This window comes from Pocillopora verrucosa, chromosome 1, assembly GCF_036669915.1.
Source record: "Pocillopora verrucosa isolate sample1 chromosome 1, ASM3666991v2, whole genome shotgun sequence".
Lineage (NCBI taxonomy): Eukaryota > Metazoa > Cnidaria > Anthozoa > Scleractinia > Pocilloporidae > Pocillopora > Pocillopora verrucosa.
This window is the reverse complement of record NC_089312.1, coordinates 30,917,530-30,941,947: the sequence shown is the minus strand read 5'-3', so window position 1 is coordinate 30,941,947 and position 24,418 is coordinate 30,917,530. Positions and strand designations below refer to the sequence as shown.

At 36.9% G+C, this 24,418-nt stretch overlaps 5 protein-coding genes across 5 annotated transcripts; 3 read left to right on the top strand and 2 right to left on the bottom strand.

The window, feature by feature from the left end:
• The first annotated feature begins 270 nt into the window (after positions 1–270).
• LOC131788253 (bcl-2 homologous antagonist/killer-like) lies at positions 271–4,719 on the top strand. Its single transcript, XM_059105347.2, has 2 exons — positions 271–852; positions 2,011–4,719. Exons 1-2 carry the CDS (start codon positions 289–291, stop codon positions 2,113–2,115), a joined length of 669 nt encoding a protein of 222 aa, XP_058961330.1. The 5' UTR covers positions 271–288; the 3' UTR covers positions 2,116–4,719.
• A 570-nt stretch (positions 4,720–5,289) lies between these two features.
• LOC131788214 (transmembrane protein 19) lies at positions 5,290–8,938 on the bottom strand. The gene is made up of 2 exons (XM_059105294.2): positions 8,611–8,938; positions 5,290–8,049 (listed from the first exon to the last, which is right to left on the bottom strand). Exons 1-2 carry the CDS (start codon positions 8,858–8,860, stop codon positions 7,412–7,414), a joined length of 888 nt encoding a protein of 295 aa, XP_058961277.1. The 5' UTR covers positions 8,861–8,938; the 3' UTR covers positions 5,290–7,411.
• A 40-nt stretch (positions 8,939–8,978) lies between these two features.
• Positions 8,979–10,097, top strand: LOC131788245 (coiled-coil domain-containing protein 34-like). Its single transcript, XM_059105338.2, has one exon. The coding sequence runs from the start codon at positions 9,058–9,060 to the stop codon at positions 10,078–10,080; it is 1,023 nt and encodes a 340-aa protein (XP_058961321.2). The 5' UTR covers positions 8,979–9,057; the 3' UTR covers positions 10,081–10,097.
• Positions 10,098–10,527: 430 nt separating this feature from the next.
• Positions 10,528–15,033, bottom strand: LOC131788246 (protein LTO1 homolog). The gene is made up of 6 exons (XM_059105339.2): positions 14,969–15,033; positions 14,796–14,901; positions 13,853–13,923; positions 13,034–13,148; positions 12,386–12,508; positions 10,528–11,898 (listed from the first exon to the last, which is right to left on the bottom strand). Exons 1-5 carry the CDS (start codon positions 15,025–15,027, stop codon positions 12,446–12,448), a joined length of 414 nt encoding a protein of 137 aa, XP_058961322.2. The 5' UTR covers positions 15,028–15,033; the 3' UTR covers positions 10,528–11,898; positions 12,386–12,445.
• A 2,526-nt stretch (positions 15,034–17,559) lies between these two features.
• Positions 17,560–24,269, top strand: LOC131788255 (E3 ubiquitin-protein ligase MYLIP). Its single transcript, XM_059105348.2, has 4 exons — positions 17,560–17,760; positions 17,905–18,095; positions 18,285–18,740; positions 21,590–24,269. Exons 1-4 carry the CDS (start codon positions 17,674–17,676, stop codon positions 22,314–22,316), a joined length of 1,461 nt encoding a protein of 486 aa, XP_058961331.2. The 5' UTR covers positions 17,560–17,673; the 3' UTR covers positions 22,317–24,269.
• Positions 24,270–24,418: the final 149 nt, after the last annotated feature.

The window sequence follows — 24,418 nt, the reverse complement described above, 5'->3', positions numbered from 1 at the left end:
TTCTTGTTTTGCGTTACTTAGATTTTTTTATAGAAGAGAGCGTCACGGCTACACTCTTGCGTCAACTACCTATATAAGTTTAGATTGAATAATGAAAATGCGAATTGCACGCGAATTTCACGCGAAGGTCACTTATGTCTATTTTCATTACATGGGTGGCCGAAACCGCGCCAATCTCTCTTGTTTGCTCGTCCCGGACAGCGGGATCGTCAACGGGACGTTTGGCAGTTTCCGCTGGCGTACTGTACAGTCAGTTCAAAAGCGTCGAGATTTGGTAGTGTGGGAAAAATGGCTTCAGGTGGAGGAGACTCTGGTGAAAATAATCAGGATATTCCGCCTAACGAGGACGAAAGAACTGTATTCCAAGATACTGAAGGGATTTTCAGACATTTTATGTTCCAACGCTATCAGGATGAGACACAAAGAGGAGAAGAGCATGGTGAAATGGACAGTCCTTCGGCCAGCGCACGTCCAGACGCGCTGGAAGAATTGCGTTCTTGCAATGACATCCATCCATTTTCACAGCATGTACCAGTTATCGGTAGACGCCTCGGAGAGATAGGCGATGAAATAGATGCTAAATACAAAGATCAATTCAAGGATATGATAGACTCATTAAGCCTAACGCCAGCAACGGCCTACGAGACATTTGCCGCAGTCGCTCGGAGGTTGTTTCGTACAGGTATAAACTGGGGAAGAGTGGTTGCTCTTCTTTGCTTTGGCTACGAAATTGCCGTGACTGTCATACGCAGAGGTTTTAGTGGTAGTTTTCTACGTAGAATCATACGATTTGTGGTGGATTTTATCTTCAAAGAGCGGATCGCTCGCTGGATTGCTCAGCATGGAGGATGGGTAAGATTGATTGTTAGATTCACTGTAAAATGTCGGTTACTCGATATTGAGGGATGTATGGAGCTAACTAATGACTTTTGGTAAAAATTCTAGAATAATCTCACCCTTCTCTCTGCTCGATATCCCCTTCATTGTTTATTTCTCAATGGATTGAGTTCGTTTAGAAATATCCGTAATTCCTTGTTATTTCTTAATCTGCTTGTTTAAATAAGACTCTTGTCGATCGATTGTTAGGGTGTAAATGCACGCTAACATGCGTGTAGTCGTTTGATAATAATTTGTTGTGTACTTCATTGATCAGTGTGTAAACTTGTTTCATTGTGTGTGCAGATGAATCAGATTTTTCGATTATTTTTTTCGATTTTCTTTTTGATGCGTCTTTTAGTGACCGGCATTGACTTTAAGCGAAATTTTGACAGCTCAGAAAGTGCTCATTAATGCGCCGATTTGAAACTTAGTACATCCATTTCAAGGAAATTATATCAGGTATCAGGTTAAAAGAAAGTTACTAATGTTTGTGTAGGGTGACTTTTGATGGAAAGGGGTTAAAATGAAAGCTTCTTGAAAATATTGTTTCTATAGAAATATTGCATCAGCAATATGTGTTGCATCAATGGAATGACTTGGAAATAATAACTAGGGAAAAATGCGGAAAGTTTTTGAGGAAGGTGTTAATTGCTTACTAGAAGTGGGAGACAAAAAAATCTGAGTCCCGTAGAAGTCACCTACTATAAATAATGTTTGCTTACAAACAAGTTTTCTGTAGTGCAGCAACAGAGCATCAGACTGGGAAATAAGAAGGTCTCAGTAGAGAGAGATGTTTTGTCTTGTTGTGAGTGCTGACAAAGAAAAAAATTATCCATGAGGAAATTGAACCTCAAATCTTTGGATTCTTTGCACCAGTGCTCTATTACTGAGCTGTGGATACGTTAAGGTCAGCAAGGCCATTACCATGGTTTCTAATTATGAAGGTTTCAGGATTGGATCCTCCTGGAATTCAAATTGTTCATGGTCCTATGGTCATGACATGGGAATAACATTTTCCTATAACAGCAACCAAATGTAAATTGCACCAGATTTTGTTATTGATTGTACAGAGAAAGTGTTTGTTTTAGGTCAGAATGAACTTTGTGTAATCTTGCATTTTCCTTTTTGCAGAGAGCTGTGATGGATTTTCGCCTGTCAGAACCCAGCTGGTACACAGTTGGTATTGTGCTTTTGTTAGGAACCATGGCTGTTTTCTTGGCCACTCGGAAAACATGATGTAATTTCTAAATAATAATGATATTATTTTTATTTCTAAAATTATGCCAAATAATTTGTCTCTTAATTTTCACTTTAAACAATGGTTTAACATCTGGAATAGTCTGGTTATAAGGGAGTCAAGATTTTCCAACAGTTTTCTATTTATGTGATTTTCATATAAAGAAAGGTGGACTTAGAAGTTTCACAAACCTCTGTGGATGATTCAGCTGTGAAGATGGAAGCAATAAGAAGCATCCTTCACAGCTGTACATGTCCTTAGCCACATTTACTTGTATTTTAGCATCCTTAGGGACATCAAAGTGCAATTTCAAAAGGAGAGGATGAAAATGTAATTGCCTGCTAAACTTCCTGCTACTAAGAATATTGTTTCTTTATTGAATGACTTTTTTTCAGTCAGTCTGAAATCTCAGAAAGTTGTCAACAGAGCAGTGACAAAGCAATCCAATCTTGTCATTGTAGCTGAGACATGTGTTTCAGTTCCTTTTTACTCATTGCTTTACTTGCTCCAGAAACTGGAGATCGATACTGATGACATGGGTGGTGATTGGTTTTGGGGGCTTAATAGACTGTTGAAATGTCATCTGTTAGCTCATAAGATGTGGGATGATGAGAAATCTTTGACTGAAGTTTTTGTAAGTTGCTTCAAGTTGTAATGTTATTTGGTTCATGAAATACGACTTTTTGGAAAGATGTTCTGTGAAACTGTTATCAATGTTCTTCAATGTCCTTTGTATTGATAATAATACTAACTGTGGAGATAATAATTGTGAGAAAAAACTTTGATCACAGGGATAGAAAATTTTGATATTTGTGGATTCTATTGTATCCCACACCCTCCTCGCGTAATAACAAACAATTTTTTGAGACATGTTTATATTGAAGTGATATCCAAAATTAAAAGGGGGTGTGGGAGGGGGCTGAGACCTTTCTTTTAGCTTTGATTCGATGCATAGTTTGGTAATTACTGGTAATCCAAGGTAGCTTGATTTTTGTCAAGGTAACTGAGTTTAATAGGCCTCTCCACAATAATGACATTGTTGTAAGGAAGCAAGAGGAACAAAAAAAGAAATCATGTATTGAGTTCTATAAAAACAGGATTTTATTTGATAACAGCTTCTTGGGATCATCAGCATAATCTTGAATGGCTGAATTGCAAAGGAATACACTCAGAAAACTCAGATCCTTATAGGAATTAATTCTAACTTACCTTCTCCTTTGCTTTTTACCTCCCATGCATTGTAAATAGGCCAAGCCAAATGACAATCTCTGCCCTTACTTTTGTGTAAATAGTATTTGCATTCTCAATTAGTAGCTCAAAGCTGAACCCTTAGAAGCGTCACTTGGTTTCTACAGGCTCTTGTTGTAGAAACCTGGGTTGCTTAGCTCATTTCCATAAAAGAAAAGTTATACATGTTGCTTTAAGACAATAGTTGCCATTGACAGCTGAGTCCTGCTAGACCACAAACTTGTGACTGTTTGCATCGATAATTGAGAGTAGTAAATTAATCTTAGTTGGTTTCCATTTCAAGTGGGCTACATGTAGGCTATAATGTTCTTGGTAATGTTCCCAAAATGATCTTGAAAGTTCAAACTAACAGTTGAAATAATCAAAGTGTTTCTTTGATCACTTAAGGCTGAACTGAAAATAAGTGTTTATTGTCTGATTTCTGATTGAATGTCCAAAACAATCTTAACCATGTGCTCACTTAACAGAATTTTCACCAAATTTTAGTACAATAGAGAGCAAGGAAAAAATTTCTTATTTTGGTAACAACAACATCATTCCAAAATAAAGAACAAAAAGCTTAATAACATAAGAAATTGTTTCTGGCCCAGTTTTTTGGGCTGAAACTACCCAAAATTGTGTAAGTGACCTAGTCCTGTTCAGGCTTTCAGTATTTTCCCTGAGTTTTTACTCTTCACCATTTCTTGAAAGAAACCTGCCGGACAGTGCTAAATTCAAATGATATCAAAGATGTTGATGATTTCTGAAATCACTGCCAGGGCTTTTGTTGAAAGAACAGACTGTTGACAATCTTGGTGCTTTTGCATGATCTCATGATTGAATGAAATATGAATTATTTATTGAAACTCTTGATCAAAATGTAAATGTTACTGTCTTGAGTTAATTATATTTGCACACTAGTGTGAGTATCAGTTGAAAAGAAATTTAAATTTAGGGCCTCATTCATATCTGTTTTGCACTTTTCTGAAATTTCTGAACTCACAAATTGAGCAGATTTTGTGGTTATCTGGTGTGGAGACTTCCATTGCAAACAAAGCAGAAATCGAAAGCAAAATCAGCATCAGTTGTAAAGCTTATTATTCTTAAATTATGATTTTCAACCCAAAACAAATTGAAGTTTTAGATTATCAATTTTAATTTTCAGTGTGCAATTCAGGGGTACAATTTTTTCTATGAATTGTTTTGTAACTTGCAACTATGTAAGGTTCAGAATCACGTCTTTTTTTCATGCAATTTATTTTTATTTTTTCACTCCTTTCTTGCTTATACTAATAAAAAAAAAAGTAAGATTAGTTTGAGGAGCTCAAAGCTGGAAAAGTTATTGCTGTAATTACTAAATAAAGCCTTGCTTTGTACTTGTCTTCAGTATGATTTCTTTGTATTTGTGTGTTAACTTCTACAGCTGTGTTAAGTTGGGTGTCAATATTCACAGTTCATGTACATCTGGGATGGATATTATTGGGAGAAGTGACATGTTAAACACTTCTGGGAGTTTCAGAGCTAACTGACGATGAATCGAATTAAAAGTGTGAAGCTCCATTTCAATTGTTTGGTTTTCAATTACTTATGCAGCATGTAATGAAAACATTGTTGTCTGCATCAGAAGGGACTTTCTTGGGAGATAAAAGACCTTTAAAACACTCCATTTAAATTATTTTCAATCTTTTACCTCAATGAGTTGCAAGAACCTTTGGATTATTTAAAATTTAGTCTATAGTCAATTCCTTGTTACATTACCACAAATTTAAAACTTTCCTTAAAATGTTCAAATGTTCACACCAACTGAATTATTCAAAATGTTTTCATTGGGATATTCACCTACAACAATCATGGATGGTTGATCATCTTTAAACTAAGAATACCACAAAATATTAAATAGTGCTAGAGTTACTGTTCTTGTTGCTGATATGCAATAAATAAATATGAGTTATCTTGGGTAACTGTCCCTAACCAGAGGATAATTTCATTACTTATAATAAAAAAAATTAAATCAATAGACACTAGAGAAAGAATGCTTTTAAAGTGATGATTATTTAATGTAAAAAACCAGTAAGGATAAGAGCCCAATGACTGCCACAGCCAATCCTGGTTCCTTAAACTTAACACAACTGAGAATATTGTCAATTTTTTTTGGTGGATTTCCCTTTCCTCCTAAACCAGATATTTTGCCTATTTTCCTTTAAGTTAGTATTTTTCAGATACCCATTATCACTCTGGGATGGGGAGAGGTACTGCAAGAGTAAACCATCTTATCCAAGAACACATTAGAAAATATTTAACAAAGGAATGCACGGAGACACTTATTCATGCCTTTATATCTAGCCGCTTGGACTATTGTAAGAGCCTCCTATTTGGAGTTCCTGAGTGCCATCTTCACAAATTACAGAGAGTCCAGAATGCAGCTGCACACCTTATATTCCAGGAGAGCAGATTTTGTCATATCACACCTCTGCTCAGATCATTACACTGGCTGCCTGTAAAATATCACATAGTTTTTAAAATTATCTTAATTAATCTTAAAGCAATACATGGTCTTGCCCCGGCCTACATAAGTGAGCTGATTTCTGTTATAGACACCAGAAGATATGATTTCCATTCCAATGACAGCTTACTCCTTGCTCCTTGCAGGGGTAAAACACTCACCACACTCAGCAATTGATCTTTCCATGCCACTGCCCCTAAATTGTGGAACGATCCTCTGGGCTCTATTAGAAACACCCAATCCTCAAACAAGTTTAAGGAGCCATTAAGACTTTTTTATTTGCCAAAGCTTTTTAATTCTTTGTATCTAATTTCATATTTTTACATTTTCTTAGTGATCATTTTTATTTATTTATTTAATTTTTTACAATTTTTTTTATTTTTATTTATTTATTTATTAATTTTTAGTTTTTAGTATCTATGTAGGGGTTGAATTTTTAACATTTAATTGTAATGTGCAATTGAAAATTCTTATATTGATAATTGCACAATACAAGTCTATAAATTATTATTATTATTACAACCCAACCACAGAGTTTACCACCAGATGATAATGTCTATGGATGAAATAAAATGTCAAAGTCTTCAATTTTGACAGTATCATCCCTTCACCATGTCACACCATAATCACTGTGTGCTCTTATTGGAATTACTCCTCTAAGATATGAGTATAAAGCACAAGTCCACACAGGGGCCTTTCTTTTGGAAATTTCATATGAAAGGAAAAAGTATTCAACACCTAGCTCTTATGGAGTCCTTCACATCTCTAAAAATGGGACCTGAATGAGATATAACACTAGCTAAGCTGAAAGGGATGCTATATAGATAAGCACCTATGTCATCTGTGCTTGTTTCAAATTTCAGCTATAAGGAGGTGTACATATTGGAAGGAGGGTGCTTATTTAAGGGGGGAAGGCTCATGAAACTATTACCTTGTATTGATGCTGCTGTAGTTGAAGCTTTCAAAGTTATTAGTAAGGTGGCAATAGAAACAGGTTTTCCTTGTATCTCTACTATCTAAGATAGTGGGGGTGGAGGGGTGGCTATCTGAGGGGCAGTTGTTTCATATTATGGCCTAAGGGGTGGGCAGTTTTGTAGAGGGGGCACTTATTAGAACGAGGGCACTTATTTGAGGCAATATGCTATTTGAAATTGCCATTTGGATAATTGTTGAAGTCTTACACTCCATGGCTTAGAGGAAAATGAGCACGTTCCTGTATCTTCATGTATGACTTTCTGCATAACGATTTTGTGCTTTCACCTTTTGATCCCTAAGACTAAGTGACTAACATCTAATTTCTCCCCACTCTGTCACCCCTGAATCACACTTTAAGGTCAGCAGAATTAGGGAAATGATCACCAAATAATAAAGTTCTTGATTGTTTATAAAATTCTCCTTATCAGCACCTTAGGAAATGTATAGAGAACAGTTGTGGAAAATATGCATATTGATGTTAGGGTGTAGAGGGTTAATTAATGACCCAAACTTTAAATAAGAATAGTGATGATAATATCTCACTAGATTAGGACCCTGTATGCCACTCAGCACTGATTTGATTCTGTTATTTACATCAACCCTCTCCATAGAAAGTATCCTATTACAGGCATTACAACACTTATCAGAAGACTAGATACAAAGTTAACAGCATGATTGTCCAGGATGGCTCGTCCAGATATGTGTTTAACTGTTGGGGATGGCTTGTGAACCACACATTTCTTCACTGAACAATACCCTGAGTACTGAAGAGTGGCTCCTAGTATAGAGTCAAATGCTGATCCCAAAAAGCCTCCTAAACAACCAATCAAAATAATTGGCCATTGAGGCGGAACAGCTATAATTCTACGGATAGTCAATAACGTCAGTAAAGTTATATAGTAGGCAATCCCAATCACTGTGCCTCCAAGGATGCTTGCTATGGTTCCTGTTATTGTGACTCCTCCATTTGTACCAACAGGGACCTTTGAAAATGTTGTTATGAGCAAAGGAACGTGTGAACTCATCACTGTTCCTATTTCTGAGGCCCACGTGTCACCACAGCTACAAGCGAATGATCCAAGCACAGAAACCGAAAGCACTGATGCAGTAAAATCCTTTGCATAATCAATCGCATGTTCGCCAATACCAACATCGATCATGTAGAATAGAGCCAGTAATGTTGGGATGCCACCATTACAAAAGACTTGAATCCAATTTCTTTGGCCTCCTATAAAACAAAATGGATAAAACTGAATTAAATTGACAGAGTAGAAAACAATCTAGTAAGTTACCTCAATCGTAAGAAACATGCTTCCGAAGAAATTTTGACAACAATCACACTGAAGATTTGCTTCTCTCTCGATTGGGTCATAGCGTTCAACCATTTTAAAAGATCAATTAATACTCAGGATTATTCATATCAACAGATAACATCACAATGGTGGGAACTGCACGCAAAACATGCATTGTAGTTTTTTTAATGGTTTAATTAGCCACTTCCTCCTTACATGATGCCATGTGGAACAGGTACCAATTTTAAAGTTCTGTGGCATTTTGCTACAAATAACTTCTATCTCTAGTTCTACCTCTTAAAGATGAAGTAGATCATGCAGCACTGTGTTTTTCCAGAATGGCAAAACTTAAATTGCATGGATATCTAGATCAATGATTCGCTTACTTGTGCTTTATCGTCTTTGTTTACATACATTAAGGTCGGATCGAATTGATCACAATACAGGTCAATCCTGAACTAGCTTTTTAAAACAAAATTAGCATTATGAAGACAAACCTTTTTTGAAATCGTCTTCGATTTTTTCCTTCACGTCCGATTTAAACTTCGTTAATTTAGAGCTCGTTAGGAAAAAGGTTATGCAGGAGGCGAAGAAACACAAGTTGCTCAGAGTCAATATAAACCCAACTATAACAGCAGCGAAGGCACCCGAGAAATCGAGTGATTGTTTCTTCAGACCGTTTCTTACAATAACCAGACACGAAAAAACAGCGAAGGAAGCTCTTGCTAGAAAGTAATGAATAACCATCTTGACCAGCAGGTTCCTCTCAATCAGCTCCAAAGTTGTCCAAAGTACATTTCATCACCTTCTCTTTCACCATTTGAACTCTTTCGAATCACTCGTCTTAGTCTCCCCGCGACTTTTTTCAAAATGGCGGCTTAATGACCGTTGTTGTTAGGGCGTACAAAACCTACACGGAAAGATTACAGTGATAACCAAGAAAAATGCATAAAGGACTAGAGGGAGATACATTCTCAGATGATTCCCTTGGTGAGTCGACTCGGTCTTTGCTAACTCCAGTGTATGGCAATTCAGGTCGATTTGAAGAACCGGAGCTATCCGGGGGTTCCTTGAGCGATGACGACGAAACAGACCACGAAAAGGACTACAGCTTTGAATTTGGAGGAACAACCAGCACTCCTAAGAGCAAGACCAAAGTATCAAGAAGCTACACTCCCCCGACTAGTTCATCATTTTCAGGATTGAAAAAATCCGCTAGTAAATGCACAAACTCAGCTCCGAGATCAAATGCCAAAGACAGCAAAACAACTATCTCAAAGACAGTTGAGAACCAAGGAAACTGTCTTTCTCCGTGGGAAACCTGGCTAATTAAAAAGGCTGCAGAAGATCGTGAAAAAATGAAGACGAGAAGACTTGAAAAGAAGAAGGCGCGAGAGGAAAAAGAGAAAAAGGAAAGAGAAAGGGAAGAACTTTTGAGAGTTGCAAGTGAGAAATATGTCGAATGGCTGGAAATCAAAAATAAGTCTTTTACAGAGGAGAGGAGAATAAAACATAGAGAAGAACGCCTTGAAGAGAAGAAAAAAGAAAACATGAACCGTATTACTCAAGAGAAAGCAGCAATCAAATTCAACAATTGGCTCCAGGAGAAGAAGACAAAAGAATATGAGAGAAAAATAAAGGAGGAAGAACATGCAAGAATAACAAAGGATCAAGAAGTTACTAGGAAAATGAACAATGAAGAAGCTTACAGCAAATGGATTGCAGCAGTTAAAGAAAAACCTAAACCTGTGTACAACAGTTTTGGTTACACAGGAGGAATGTTAACAGGGTATTATGAATGGGGTTCATATCCAGCACCTAGTTACTGCAATCCTATTCCATGGGTGCCTCCTAAGATTAAAAGAGATTGTAACAGAAGGAAGGGCAAAGTAGAGATGCAGCCTGCATCCCCACCTCTTCTCTTTAGAGACATTGAAAACAGACAAGCAAGACAGAAGAAAAAATAATCAGTGCAATTTTTAGTTTGTATTTTATTATTGAACCCTGCACACATAGTTTCACATTCAGCTATTTTCTAAACACTGTCAATTTTTTTTCTGATGAATCAATTTAATATTAAAATAAACACTTTATTTAAATGGGCACACAAACAATACATTCATAAAATAAATGTATGGTCTGAACGTTACATTATGTAAGGCTGTTGTACATTTTTCAAGTCGCATAGTATTTTACTGAGCTCCATAGGGGTAAGGAAGAGTACAAGCATTGACTAAAATGTCTGTGTGTTTATCATATGTGAAACCATTTGTGTCCATTGTGGTTTCCAACGTTCTCTGCCATTTTAAGCTTGCTTTGCCATCACTGGTATTTCTGAATACCAGTGATAGCAAAGCAAGCTTAATACAGCAGAGAACACCAGAAACCAAAACTGACACTCAAGGTGAGGGTAAATTCTATCAATTTTACATGTAAAATGTTCATATTCTGAAATATTTATTGTTGTAAATTGACCATATTTTGTTCCCCATACTATTCCTTATAACATGTTCAAATTCTCAATGGTTCCTATCGTAACTTAAAACAGAGTCACACAATGCATGAGGCTTTCATGAATTAATCATTTGCTTTTTCTTGAGATTTGAGCTTGGGACACCTGTGATAGTATTAATCAAATATGGCCTGCATAAAAGACAGACTAAGATGGAAACAACACAAGTCAAACCCTTGAAGTGTTTTCTATGACCAACAAAAAAAACCTGATGCAGTGTAATACTGTGGCATATTTGCGTGTTCCTTTGTCCTAGTGTGGTAAAATAGGGTAGTAAAGGAATAATACAATATCTGATGCGTTTCCCTCAGCAATTTCCCCCATTTCAAAAAATTGTAATTTCTATTGTAAATTGAGAAGAGTTGTCTACCACATTCATTGATTAAGTGGGAGAGAAAATATCTGGTTCAAGGCCACAACATGCAGACCAAGGACAGCCATCACATATGGCCCTTAATAAAAGAATTTTTTATAATATTTTAAAAATACCATTTGTGGTCATATTAAAAACATACTTATCTCCAACAATAGGTAGGTTCCTTGCTGATAATACTAAAAATCAAAATTCCAAGCTGTTTCTTATCCATATCCATAGCACGGTATATTCCACCTTGCATCTAACATAACCTGGCTATGGGCACCAGAATTTGCAGTAGCTGTTGTTTACAAGACTAAATGATCACCATTTATCAAGCACAAACAGTAAGTATGGCTTAATGATTGGATTATTAAGCTTTTACATGAAATACTACTCAGGTGTATATAATATGAATGTTGCTTGTTTTCAGAAAGTTGTTGAAAATGATTTTCTGCTCAACAGTATTTCCTTTGAGCCAAATGAAGAAGTGAGAGCAAGGCAAATGTTTGGCAAAAGTCATGTCAAGGGCTGAGGAGGGGAAGGGATGGGGAGGGCCCTCCCCTCCGTTGAAGGAAGTGAAAATACTGCTGTTCAAGCTAATGATCAACTAGTGTAAATTTAAGAAAGATGTACTTTGTAAAGAAGAGCAAGATAAAAATTCACTATGAATAATGCTTGAACACAAATGATTGCCTCTTAACATCACAGAAACAGTTAAGGCCCTGTTTCCAGACCATGGTAACAGCTCATTCTTTGCCCCTATGCTTCATTGTGGGCTGCTTCTGTTATGTAATGTGCAATCTTCTGCCCACATTCCAAAACCTTCTAATAGCACAACTGCCTACACCTTGTCAATGTAAGAGTCCCAAATAAGCTCCTGTTTAGTCTTCATTCTTGTGAAATTGGGCCAGGAACCTACAAAAAAAGTTTTGATACAAGATGTCAAGGAATAAAGAAAGCAGATGGACTATTTAATCAAACATAATTATAACAAGGTTCATCTTGGTGAACTTATATGACAAGAATTACCTCTGTTCTACTCTTAAAAAAAAAAAGTTGAAATCTGTCCTCCTACCGGCACATCATATAAGTATAATGACATGAGCAATAATGAACCAAAGTGTAAGATAGTTACAGCACTAAATTTGTCTCAGTATGAACCAAAGCAACAAATTAAAGCATATATTTTGGCCTAAAGCTCACAGCTTTTTAACCAAAATTGCATAAATGAGGCATCGCTTTCTGCTCAAAAGTGAAAATAACTTACTAATAACCACCAAACTAATGAACCAGTTGCTTTGCACAGGAAGCAATATTCACTGCTCTGTTTTTTTTAAAACTTTTCATTCAGCAGAACTCATAAGATGGGGAAATGAACTGTAAGAACTTTGTACAAATCTACCTTTCAGGAAAATGAATTCTGGTTCCAACACAGTAGCCTTTACTAATGAATAGCTTTATCTCAGAAGGAGGCTCCAGACGTACCACCACTATAATCAGTGCTAATACCTAACAGTGAACAAAGCTGACACAAAATTGAACACAATTAACACAAAATAAACCTGCAGTTTTCTTAAAAAAGAATAATGACTAAAATGTACAGAAACAAGTGAAGTTCCATAAAATTTGAAGTGTCTGGCTTTGATATGATAAAAATACAGTTAGGGAAAAACTATAGGCCACGTTTGTCACATAATAGACTCTTTGCCTTGCTTAAATAAATGCAGTACATCAACTTTTCATGATAGTGTAAGCTATGTTGTGAGTGCATTTCCTTTCCTGTGTACACAAACCATGCACAAGACAAAAATCCCCTTTTGTTTTACCATATGACTAATATTTTAGAAGAATGATGAAAGAAAAAATGATCTTCATTCATATTAAGAATTTCCAAGCACATAAGCTCATCAGTGTAACTCCACCTTGTGCCTACCTGTTTATACTTGGCCCAAATCTTTTCAAGGTTAACAAATAATTCCTCACTGGTGACATCATTTATTGGGAGAGAAGAGATCATCTCATTTAATGTCTCTAACAACCTTGTGCCTACCTGTTTATACTTGGCCCGAATCTTTTCAAGGTTAACAAATAATTCCTCACTGGTGACATCATTTATTGGGAGAGAAGAGATCATCTCCTTTAATGTCTTTAACAACTTAATATGCCTTAAAAAAGAAAGAAAGAAAAAATGGCTGTTTGGTATCCGTAATAAATGTTAAATGCAAAATGACTTCACACAAGAAAAAATTGCCAAGTACAGTAGAACCCAGAACAAGATCCGATTTCCCTTTACTCCATTTTTTCAGACATGTATTATCAGCTACCTCAACTCTGGCCCCCTCCCCCCTGACTCAAACCATTTTTCGTTTTCCTTGGAAGGCTGAGATGGTGGGGTTTCATATTACTATGGTACTTAACTCCCACAATCTCATTAGTAACTCTCCTTACTGTCTGCCATACAGTTTTGGTGATGTTAGTTCAGAGAATTTGGTATTGGATCAACTTATAATCCCCAAATTGATATTTTTCTTTACTCTCATCACTTGTCTGCTTGATTTTATATTGATATTGTAAGGAGAAATTCTGTCTTGGTCACTCATGGGAGTTAAAGGGTTAAAGAAGAAATGATAGTGTTCAATTCTGTTTTCAAACTTGTCAAAACAGATGCAGTAATGCCCTGTTTAAACTGTTTGAAATTAATTCTTTCACAATTAAAATCAGAGGACCACCCTGATTAATCAAACCCATCCAAGTAGTTAATTGTGTGTAGTGAATATTCAAGACTTTGGTATATACTGATTCATTAAACAGTAAATTCTTATAAATAAGGAAAATTATTTTTAAAGGCTTCCATTACGTGAATCAATACCTTTGTTTTGGGTCAGGAGTTTCATTCAAAATTTCAAGCCAGAGAGAGACAAATCCAAGATAGAATCCAACCTGAAAGGGATCATACTGGTCAGTCCCATAAATCTGTTAAGTTTTGTATTTGTGTATTCAATGTTATCTTCTTTTCAGCAATAGCCATTGAATTAACATGAATTAAACAAAACTACAGTAAATGAATGAGTTCACAAGCCAACTCAACTTCAGCAATCTTTCAAGGTACAGCAAAAACAAAAAATAACAGGATTTGTCTTGATGAGGTTTAATGAATACTGTAAATTCCTTGAATAAGAGTTGATGCTCTAACAAGCACCCTCCTCCAAATAAGCACCCTCCTCCAAATAAGCACCCACCCCCTTGGCCATAACATCAAACAGGTGTCCCTCTTGAAACAAATACCCCCCCTCCCCTTCTCCCTCACTTTCTTAGATAGTAGGGATACAAATAAAACCTATTTTTACTGCCACTTTATTATAACTTTTTAAGCGTCAGCTATAGCAGAATCAGCACAAGTTAATAGTTTATAGCATAGACTCCTCTTGATTAAGCATCTCCCTTCCGATAAGTGCCCCCCATCTAGCTGAAATTTAAAAAAAAAAGCGTCCCGGCGCTTATTCAAAGTAGTACAGTATTTAGTTAATCAATACGTAGATGTCAATTTGTTGATTGGATGTTCTTAATTCATGGAATAACTTTTCAAAAAGCAGCTCGTGGAAGATTTATATTTCTATTAATCTTTCTATTCCCTGGTTTGGGAAGAAAAAACGTACGAGGAAAAAAAAACTGGAACCTAGTTTATAAAAGACTGGAAAGACTCAGGAACCCCTCAACAGATAGACAAAACCCTCGTCTGTCAAAAGATTCCCACCAAATTAAAAATAAATTTCTGATAAAAACAAAGTAGGTTGAATCAACACTCAACTCACCTCGCCTCCAACTTCGCTTCCTTTCACCATACCAAGTTCTCGTCCTTCTTCCATACCCTTCAAAAGACCATCCTGATAGCCTCTCTTATGACCTTCTTCATAGCATCTAGTGTTTAAAAAGTTTCTCCTTATTTCTAATTGATTTTTAAAGTATCCAACAAGTCTAAGGTTACCTTTCCTCCAGAAAAACAACTGCATCAAACCCATCGTCGATCTCGTCTCTGTACGCCATGATAGTTTTTTCCCAGATAGCCTTGCGCGCCTAATAGAGAGTAGAAATAATTAGAGTGGAATGGACTTTGGAAATACCCCCCCCCCCCGAACAGGAGCCCATGGGCCCCCGCCCTCGAATCAATAAATCTTCCGGCCTTCATAGTGCTGAGACTAAAAGGTTGTGATTACTTTCACCAAACTTGGGGCACCTGTGCGCCGAGGAGACGCAGCGAGTTCAAATGACTGTAATTGCATCGCATCGGGTAAATTATTTTGAATTCTAACAGGGCTCCTGATTTTAACCATAATTTCTTTGCAAAGTTCAGTTAGAATCCCATAATTAATCTTGTGTTTAAGCAAAGGAAACCATCACTTTGATGTCACTCAAGGAAATTTATCATAGGGGGAAATGATAAGCCTGATACTATTTTAATATCTAAAAAATAAATTAAATTTTTTGTCATTTTTTCCCTCTTTTAACAACCTTCCCTCATCCCCTCTCTACGTTGTGAAATTAGCTCATCGTTAAGCTCTTGTGTTTAATCAGAGGGAAAATAACTTCCCCAACCAGACAGAGTAAAGCTAAAAAAATACGATGAAAATTTCTACGATCTGAGAGCATACTTAATTACCAATTATATTATGCCAGGGGGTGTGGCCGGTGTTACTGACAGCGTCTGCAAGTCCGTTTAAATGTCAAATCAAATTTCGTCGACCAAAACAACATTTGGCGATATGGAAATCGATAAAATTACTCTATAAAGGATGCTTTTTCAATAATTGGTACGACTTTTTTCGTCCATGTTAACGTTCAAATCTTTTGGCTTCAATTTTCGGTCTCCATTGCAGTAGATAATGTATCAGTGTATACCTTTGGTATATTGTGGTGACATCCTTCAGATCATGCTCTCCGTGCCAAATCTAAACAAAATGTAAATGGCTTTAGTAACCCCTACGGATTGTTAATATTTTTATTTTTTTAGCAGAGATAGCTTGAATAGACTGAATAGGGTAAAGAAACAAAAAGGGGTTCTATGAACGATGAAGATGACGCCTTACAGGTATCTCGTTATCTGGCTATTCAAAAATCTAATATGCTTGGAAAATCCCTGTAGGTGGTTGACTGCTTTTGTTCACCTTAGGAAAGGAAAACCTTTGTCTTTTTAATGCCAGACTGAAACAAAGAGAAATATGAAAGAAACAGAAAAAAACGCTTCCGATTTCGATTTTTGTACATGAAAAGCAAATTTCAACACTTGAGTGATTAGGACACTTGTTGATTGAAGAATCCCTTAAAAAATGTATATACCACTTCAAACCTTGGGCATGGATATAACTTTTATTAAGCTCAGCTTAGCTGATGAAACTTTTTAATTATTCCTACTCACAAAGCACTTCGCTGTTTTGTCCTTAATTATTTATCCCGTAGCTCAAAGTCGGATAGAATTAAAATTTAACTGTCTCGCCCATAGCAGCAAATAATAGTTATCATTATTTCGATCCGAAAACAGATCTCAAGTTTAAGATTTTACTCTAATACTCGAAAAGTATCAGAAACGTTAACTGGCTGCTTGACACGATCCCAGTAAAATGTTTTAAAAGTTTCTTTCAATCAACGTGCAGAGGTGTAGAGGCCATTTTTTGAGATCATTTTTTTTTTAGCTCGTGCTCCTTTCATTGACATACGCATTCAGCATGGCGCCGACCTCCTTTTTCATGCTTGTCACAGCGATAAATAATCGCACACAGCAACATCTTCGAATCGCTAAAAAATACTCACGCATTCCACTATCAACGAGAACCGGAATCTAGTCTCTTGAAACAGTCCACGGGGTGTCAAAAAAAAACCACAAAATATATATTTTTTTTCTACTGGGAATAATTTTAACAGGAAACGTTCAAATTTTTATTTGCTCCTAAGCTTGCATGACCATAAGAAATTCTAGGTGATAATCCAGTCAAATGATCTCGTGTCATGCACGTTAAGTTGCGTGTATGAAAAAGGGATCTTGTAGCAAAGTGTAGTTTATCCTCAAGCTTGAATCAACAGGTGCTGTGAAAAAAAAAAAAACAGACAAACAAAAAGACAAGCTTAAGTGATTCGCACGCTATAATTAAAGAGATGGATTGTTATTTATATCCAGGCTAGCTGTAAATAGCAAATGAAGCCTACGTTGTAGTCAAACAGTACAGCTGGTAAATGATATTCCTGAATACTTGTGTGGCCCGGTGTAGCCCAGGGAAGTTGTCTTTTCGCTACCAATGTTTTGACATTCGACAAGATGCCAACGACCTCCTTAAAATGGGAATTTCAAACTAATAGCAAAACGGTAAAGCTTCCAGCGAGCAATAAACGAAAAATATAGTCCACATTTACTTGCCAAGAAGGAAAAGGTTGATGTATCCAATGACAACGCGATATCAATAATTTATATGTAATCAATTTTGCTAATTTATGCAAATGAGGCGACTTGTGCGGTTCTACGCTTCTGATTGGCTCGCATTCAATACACAAAGTCTTTTCGTTCAGCTGTTATTCTGTCGCTTTTCTTTGTGATGAATATCCGGTGAATGGACAGAATAAAACCTTCAGAAAAAGACGAGCCGCAGAGGCTGACACAACCTTTATACTCGTTCTAAAGGAAGTTAAGACATAGGGAAGAAAATGTGGTGTTTTATTTCGGAGCCAAACGGGATAATTCACGAAATATTCCTTCCGAAGAATGCAGTAGGACAAGATTGTTTAGAGAAGGTGAGGAATTACAACTCAGCGACTCAAACTCCCATGAATATTCCCAAGACACCTGTACACGCGTTGAATTTTTCGCTCTCTTTTTAATCATTCGTTTTCCTTACACTAGTCTGGTAATTATTTTATTGTTTTCAATCTTCGCAGGTTTGCGAAAAGCTAAAACTCGTCGAAAGAGACTATTTTGGTTTGAAATTCGGTGGCGCGAAAGGAACACAGTTTTGGCTGAATTTGAGAAATTCTATGTCATCGCAGCTCACTGGGAAACCACCGTATCGACTGCATTTCTTGGTAAAATTTTTCGTCAAACCACAAGAACTTCAGCAAGAAATTACACGGTAAGCTGAAACCTGGTGAAAATTTGATGCATATTTTGCATTGGGTACCTGTCGAATAAACCGTGCTGAAATAAATACTCTTACCTCGGATGGTGTTTGTCCTGTAATTATTTTATCGGAAAAATATGTATTCTGTCATTTTCGTCTGTTTATCGCTATAACTGAAGTATGATTTTCTTTCACTTTCAGACACCAGTATTATCTTACTTTAAAGAACTTTATAAACGAAGGAAAGTTAGATTTGTCTTCCGTTCAAACGAAAACTATTGCCCGATTATGCGCTTTGGTTGCTCATATAGAGAGCGGAGATTTCAGCCAGGAGCGGGTGGCAAAATATTCATCGTATATTCCCATTTCTGTTTATAACGACTACGCCAAAACCTCCAACCTTCAAAAGGATGCAGCAATTGAACACAGCAAGTTAGTCGGCGTTCCCGTCAGCGAGTCAAAAATTGAATTCTTGCACATAGCTTGCAGTATTCACGGCTACGGGATTGAGTTATTTCACGGAAGATTGAGCGACGATAAAATGCTCAAGAAGGTAGAAATTCACGTTGGAAACGATGGTATACGTGTCTTCAGCATTAACCATGAATTCGATCTGAAACAAGGAAAAGACGTTACGAGAAGAATTCTCGAAAAAAGGTAAGCTTTTCTCTTTGTTGTGTAGAATTCGTTTGATATAGAAACAAAGATTTGGATGTGTGCGAAACTGGTTTCGATATAACTTGCCTTTTTTTAGTTAATTCTAACCTCTAACAAAAGCGTCATAAGTTTCAAGTCGGAGCAGAAGTATTGTTAACAACAGCTTTAATGTTGCCCTTAACTGCCTATCACGTATTATTTTTCTGGGGATTGCGGATAATTATCACAGGAAAATTTTAATGTCTTCAAGTTGAAGAAATTAACCTTTCGGTTGAAATTATTACTTGCTTTATTTATTTATTTTTTTTATCTTTGCTGAAAGTAAATGCAAAATCTCCCCCATTTTAATAGGGAGATATCCTCTACTTCTCCCTAAACAGAATTTTTATCGTAACAAGTGAGGATTTACTTCCATATTCGTCGAAAGTAATCGAGACATGAATATATTTCGGAATCTTTTCTGGCTGTTTCTCGGCATGATTTACTTTTCGAAATCTCGCGGCTGTAATGATTGAGTCCAATTTCGATTTCCTACCAGAGTAGAGATTCAAAGTCATGTTGTGAAATATAAGTGAAATGTTCAAGTGTTTATTTCGCGCTTGCCGACTGGCGGTGCAGGGAAGGGATATTACTTTTCTTGCATAATTTATTCCACAAGTCAAAACCGCAAACAGGACTTTTTCAGTAATGGGGATATTCTACCCTTTTTCCTCTTTTGTATTGAGGCTTTCTGAATAAAGCAACTTTTACATAGCTTTGTGAAATTTAGAACACAAGATTGTCCGCTAAAAATTTGTTCCTCTTTCAATATATTTAATTTAAATGCGTTTCTGTCTTCTCTGCGGCAGCTCATTCAGTAAAATACACAATTTCAACGACGACACAACAAGGAAAAGAATTCTCAACAGAACAGAATAGCAGGATGTCAGATATTCGATAGCACAGTTCGACTTCAGAAAAAACAACTGCGACAAGATGTTGACACACAGTAGTAACTGTGTCGTTATACAAGCAGATGCAATTTCTGCAAATAAATATGAGTGAAGCGGACTCAGATTACATCTCTGATATTAAAATTTCTCCTTCGAACTACTAGTCAAATCAACTGCAAGTAAATAATAACGTTGAGAGTTTTATTAATCACCGCTTTTTTTTTCAATTTTACTTACATAAAATTTTGTTCTATTTTCGCAAGCGATTGTTTTGACACACTCTAACGTTGTTTGCCTTCATAATAATAATATTTCAACACAGCTGCTTGATGTAGCATGGCTGTCATTGCGCGCACTCGCGGTATTTTGTTATAACTCTCCCTTCGCTGCTCAACATCCGTTCATTTGTAAACTTTGGTGTGCGGCTGGCACGCCTCGCGATCACTGATTGCAAATGTCTTCCAAGAGTGATCTTGTCTCTGTTGTTGGTCATCTGTCGTTTTTAGCAAGGCCCGGTGCACCCCTTAGTGAAAAGACCCGTTTTGAAGTGCGAATGCCCAGTTAAAACGTTCAGTCTTAATCCCCTCACCTTCATTTTTGCTGACCATAGTTCTCCGATTAGACTCGGAAACGCCATCAGAGTAACTTCTTGTGACCCAAAACGAATAAATTAGAAAACGCTATTTTCCGTTTTTACTCTTTTGACGGATGTGATGTCATCGTTTCCTAAAAGCTCCCTCCGTCGTTTGCACCAAAATGACAAGCCTGTGTTGAACTTTTTAGCCCGTTTCAGAAAGGTTTGGTACATACCGAGTTGGTCCATATTTTAAAAACTTTTTAGCCGTTTTGGTTCGTTTAAAGTTTACCAGACTTACATTAGACATATTAAATACAACAGGAAAGAGAGGAGACCCGAGTCCACCAATCCAGAAGATTTAAGTGGATTAGTGTAGACGAGATATAACAGTTCATGTTGCACTCGCTTTATTTCGTGTCCTATGGCCAAGAAGGTTTTAACTTTTTTGCACTTGTAGAAATGGGCCTCGCGGTTACTTGGGGGAATGTAATTTTGGATATTGGCAGGAAGAGGAAAGATTGGTGACTCCCGTTTGATTCGTTGCATTTGTGCTGCGAAATGAATATAGTTCTGCAGAAATTATAAATTTAAGACGACAGGTGCAATGGTTATAGACCATGGCTTTACAGATTTACCATCAAATGTCCATGATTAGGGAAATAAAAAAGAAAAAGTGTTCCATATTGTGTTCTAGTTTCTTATTGTCATCGTCTCAATCTTCTACTTCGACCATTATCTTTCTTTACCGTTTTTTCTTTTATTTTGTTGTTTAAGATTTTCCAAAGCAATATTATGTGGTTTTTCTCACGTTAAAATATTAAATTCTGATGCCGCAATCGAAGACTCGAAATATCATGTCTTTTGCCTCTAAGAACCTACTCTTGAAATAAAAAAACAGATGGGAATTTATTGTTTTTCCTTATTTGTTGTTCTTAGAATATTTTTCTACTAGAAAAGGTTCGTCTTCCTGTGTGGGTTGAAAGCATTTTAGAACCCTTATAACAGGTGTTGTCCGTTAGCGTTTTGTGACGTTTAGGAAAACTGTTCCCGAGTTTTCCTTGATATATGAATATTTATATTATTCATTTTCACATCCTATGTTGTCTGTGCAATTGTTAAACTGTAAACTCGTGGGATTCTTCACCGTTTTAACGAAAAAGGGAACAAACGGAACAATGGAAAATGTTGAACAATATACACGATTAGCGTAGTAAAGTGAGTAAGGTTTGGCCTAAGGGCGAAGTCTCTCGGGGCACAAAGAAGATATGAGAAATTGGTAAAGCCGGTGAATGATACAGATGTTAAATAAAATTGTGCTTGTCGTTTGACATGTGTTGCAGGGTTTCGTTTGAAGATGTCTCCACTGTATCCTACAACAATCGCTCATTTACTGTTGTCCACGGGGGAACTGGACCTCAGGCGCAGCGAGACACTTACAAGATGAAGTGCGAAAGCGATGCCGTAGCTTTATTCCGGACTTTTACGGAGTTCCATACGTTTTACCAGTGCAACACTGTCAAACGATCCGTTATTGATCAGTGTACAAGGACTCTAGCTGGTCGGCTGTTTTCCATGTTTGTACCGCGTAATGAGTTTGGTAGGATTTTCCTGTTCGACGTGCAGCGCACGCGTCGCCAAGCCTACAGTCACGCATGGGGTGAACTCAATTCGTGCCGCATGATTGACATGGCAAGTTCCACCTCTGGAAGTTTGCGTTCATCTCCTGGGTCAGCGGAGTACCGCCCAGTCCAGTCCCCTCTCTCTCAACGGAGATTTTACAGCACCAAGAGATATGATGAAGCAGGACCATCAAGGGGTGAATGCCGGAGAGCCTTTGTTGAGAGAGAGTCCATGGAGAACATGACTCCAGATCAACTCAAGGTTATGGTGCGACACCTACAGGACGCCAGAATCTGCCAGATCTGCATGGATAGTGAGGTTGCGACTGCCTTCTGCCCCTGCGGCCATGTGGTTTGTTGTGTGGAGTGTTCATCCATGTGTAAAGAGTGCCCATTATGTCGAAGTCAGATTACTTATGCTCAACGAGTCTTCTTTCCTTGTGAGTAAAAATGGTACAATGTATTGGTCCGGCAGCAAATGAAGTTCGTGACACTTACATGATCATGCGGTCGATGATTTAATTCAATGGCCACAATGGGGCTGACATCATCAACTACACAACAGTAGTCTAGTATTATGTACGAAGTTTAAGTCTACCACGGAGTGCCAGTAAAAAGCCCAAACTAATTTTAAAGTTCAACTTTTTAACATTGCCGTGCCATTGCAAAGAACGTGGATTTTGCACTTAATTTTTGAGAAAATCGTTGTTTATTTCGGTTCAAGTAACGTCAATGATAGGTGAAAAGATCATGTTTAAGACAACAAGAATTTCAAAATGTCCAAAGGACTTTGACGATTTCATTAGCCTTTTGAAAGAATTTCAGAAAAACGAGTTTAAGTTAAATGCATTCTGGCCGGACTTTAAGATCCTCGAGGAGATAAAAATTTAAGTTGTATATTAAATCACTTTTCTTAGTCAGATGATATAATTTAGTAAGATAACGTCAGTTGATTAGGAATTGGCTCTCGATCAACATTTATTAAGGTTTTGTACAAGCTAAGTGGCGTAATTTCATAATTAATGTAGATGTCAATATAAAGAATAGATAGATATTTCTTAATGTAATTAAAAAAATAATCTCAGTAGTTAAAGATGTAGCCAGTTAGCGAACTCTCACGTGAAGGGTGGGGGCGTGAAAGAGGAAAGCGTAAAAGTTACTTAGAGGCTGCTAAAAACATGACTTTTTCAACTATTTTGGAACGATATTTAGTGAGAGAGGTGAACATCATGCCTTATTTGGAGGACTTAGAACAGAATTTAGTGAATTGGTAGCTGAGCTGTTGCACGAATATTGTGTTGCGATCTTTTACAAGATGAATTTAGGCATTCAGTTTTCTCAGTTGAAGTGAGTATGTGGTGGGGCAATTTAAAACTGCCTTTTTATGTGGACAGCGTACGAGTGCCTGTCGTTAAAGGAGCTTTATGATTTAAGTCGTTTTTGCGACAAATTAAAATTGCCTTTGTAGTGGGGTAGAAAAGCAAACGGCAAAAGTAGAAGCGGTGCCTTAGCACCTTTGGAGTTTGTATGGAACTCTTGCTTTATTGTTAGCTTCATTTTTGCGTAGAAAAGATTCATCTTTATATCAGTATGGCTATTTGTTTTGTTTTCTAAAAAAGGGTCAACATGTGACTCGCTAGTATGTACTATCGTTATTTATTTTGTGTTAAAGCACTTAAGGTGATTCCTCAGTATTGCACTGCGCATCCTGTACCGCGTCTAAAAATCACGTAATCAGACGATTAGGCGCGCACGCATTCTGAGAATACAGTATTGTTTTTCAATCAATAGACCAAGTAAAGAGGTGCGCTGGTCTTTAGCTCTTGAACAAGAACGGTGACCTATATTTTTTTTATTGCAAAATTTTGTGTACAAAATTATCTCCTTTAAATTGGGGAAATAAAAATTAAAATCATCAGGGGAAATAAGACAGAGCTAAAAGCGTTCAAGAAGACCGTCACGCGATGATGCAAACTTTAACCTTACACAAACGACTTCAGGAGCGCTTTGAGTCGATGTCGTCTAAAAAATCCGGGATTTTTCCACAAGTTTTCCACTTGAATAAGCCAGGGGACACTATGTTTTTAATTGTATAATTTCGAAACAGACATTGGTAGGGAATATTTAAGGAAAGTCTAAACAAAATTGTTCGATAACTTTTTTCCTGAGGAATCACCTTAAGTTTATTTAACAGTTTATATTGCTAGTAATTTAACGGACACTTGATATTGAAATACTTGTTGAGAGAGTTGCACTTTGAAGGTCAAGTACAGAGTAGGAAACTCTCCAATTTCTCACTTACTTTTTGAGTCTTCTAGTCCGATGAAATTTTTGAGTCTCTCAGTCCAGTTAGAATATGTAGATTTTTAAGAGAAATAATTCTAATTCCATAATAAAAGTGACGATGTGTTTATGTACTTTCTCTGATCTGAAACCTTTGCTATGCTGCGGTAGGGAATGGTCGGGGGAGGGTTTTTTTTCTCTCTTTTTTTCTTTTTTTTTTTTTTTTTTTTGGGGGGGGGGGGGAGTATAAACATGGCATGATACCAG

Excerpts from the sequence above, each read along its gene's own strand:
- LOC131788255 (XM_059105348.2), top strand. The coding sequence starts at position 17,674 with ATGTGGTGTTTTATTTCGGAGCCAAACGGGATAATTCACGAAATATTC. Across the intron at positions 17,761-17,904 it reads GACAAGATTGTTTAGAGAAG|GTTTGCGAAAAGCTAAAACT; the intron begins GTGAGGAATTAC and ends CAATCTTCGCAG. Across the intron at positions 18,741-21,589 it reads AGAAGAATTCTCGAAAAAAG|GGTTTCGTTTGAAGATGTCT; the intron begins GTAAGCTTTTCT and ends CATGTGTTGCAG.
- LOC131788253 (XM_059105347.2), top strand. The coding sequence starts at position 289 with ATGGCTTCAGGTGGAGGAGACTCTGGTGAAAATAATCAGGATATTCCG. Across the intron at positions 853-2,010 it reads TTGCTCAGCATGGAGGATGG|AGAGCTGTGATGGATTTTCG; the intron begins GTAAGATTGATT and ends TCCTTTTTGCAG.
- LOC131788214 (XM_059105294.2), bottom strand. The coding sequence starts at position 8,860 with ATGGTTATTCATTACTTTCTAGCAAGAGCTTCCTTCGCTGTTTTTTCG. Across the intron at positions 8,050-8,610 it reads CGAAGACGATTTCAAAAAAG|GAGGCCAAAGAAATTGGATT; the intron begins GTTTGTCTTCAT and ends TTTGTTTTATAG.
- LOC131788245 (XM_059105338.2), top strand. The coding sequence starts at position 9,058 with ATGCATAAAGGACTAGAGGGAGATACATTCTCAGATGATTCCCTTGGT.
- LOC131788246 (XM_059105339.2), bottom strand. The coding sequence starts at position 15,027 with ATGGCGTACAGAGACGAGATCGACGATGGGTTTGATGCAGTTGTTTTT. Across the intron at positions 13,149-13,852 it reads ACTCCTGACCCAAAACAAAG|GCATATTAAGTTGTTAAAGA; the intron begins GTATTGATTCAC and ends TTCTTTTTTAAG. Across the intron at positions 12,509-13,033 it reads TTCGGGCCAAGTATAAACAG|CTTTGTTCACTGTTAGGTAT; the intron begins GTAGGCACAAGG and ends ATTTTGTGTCAG.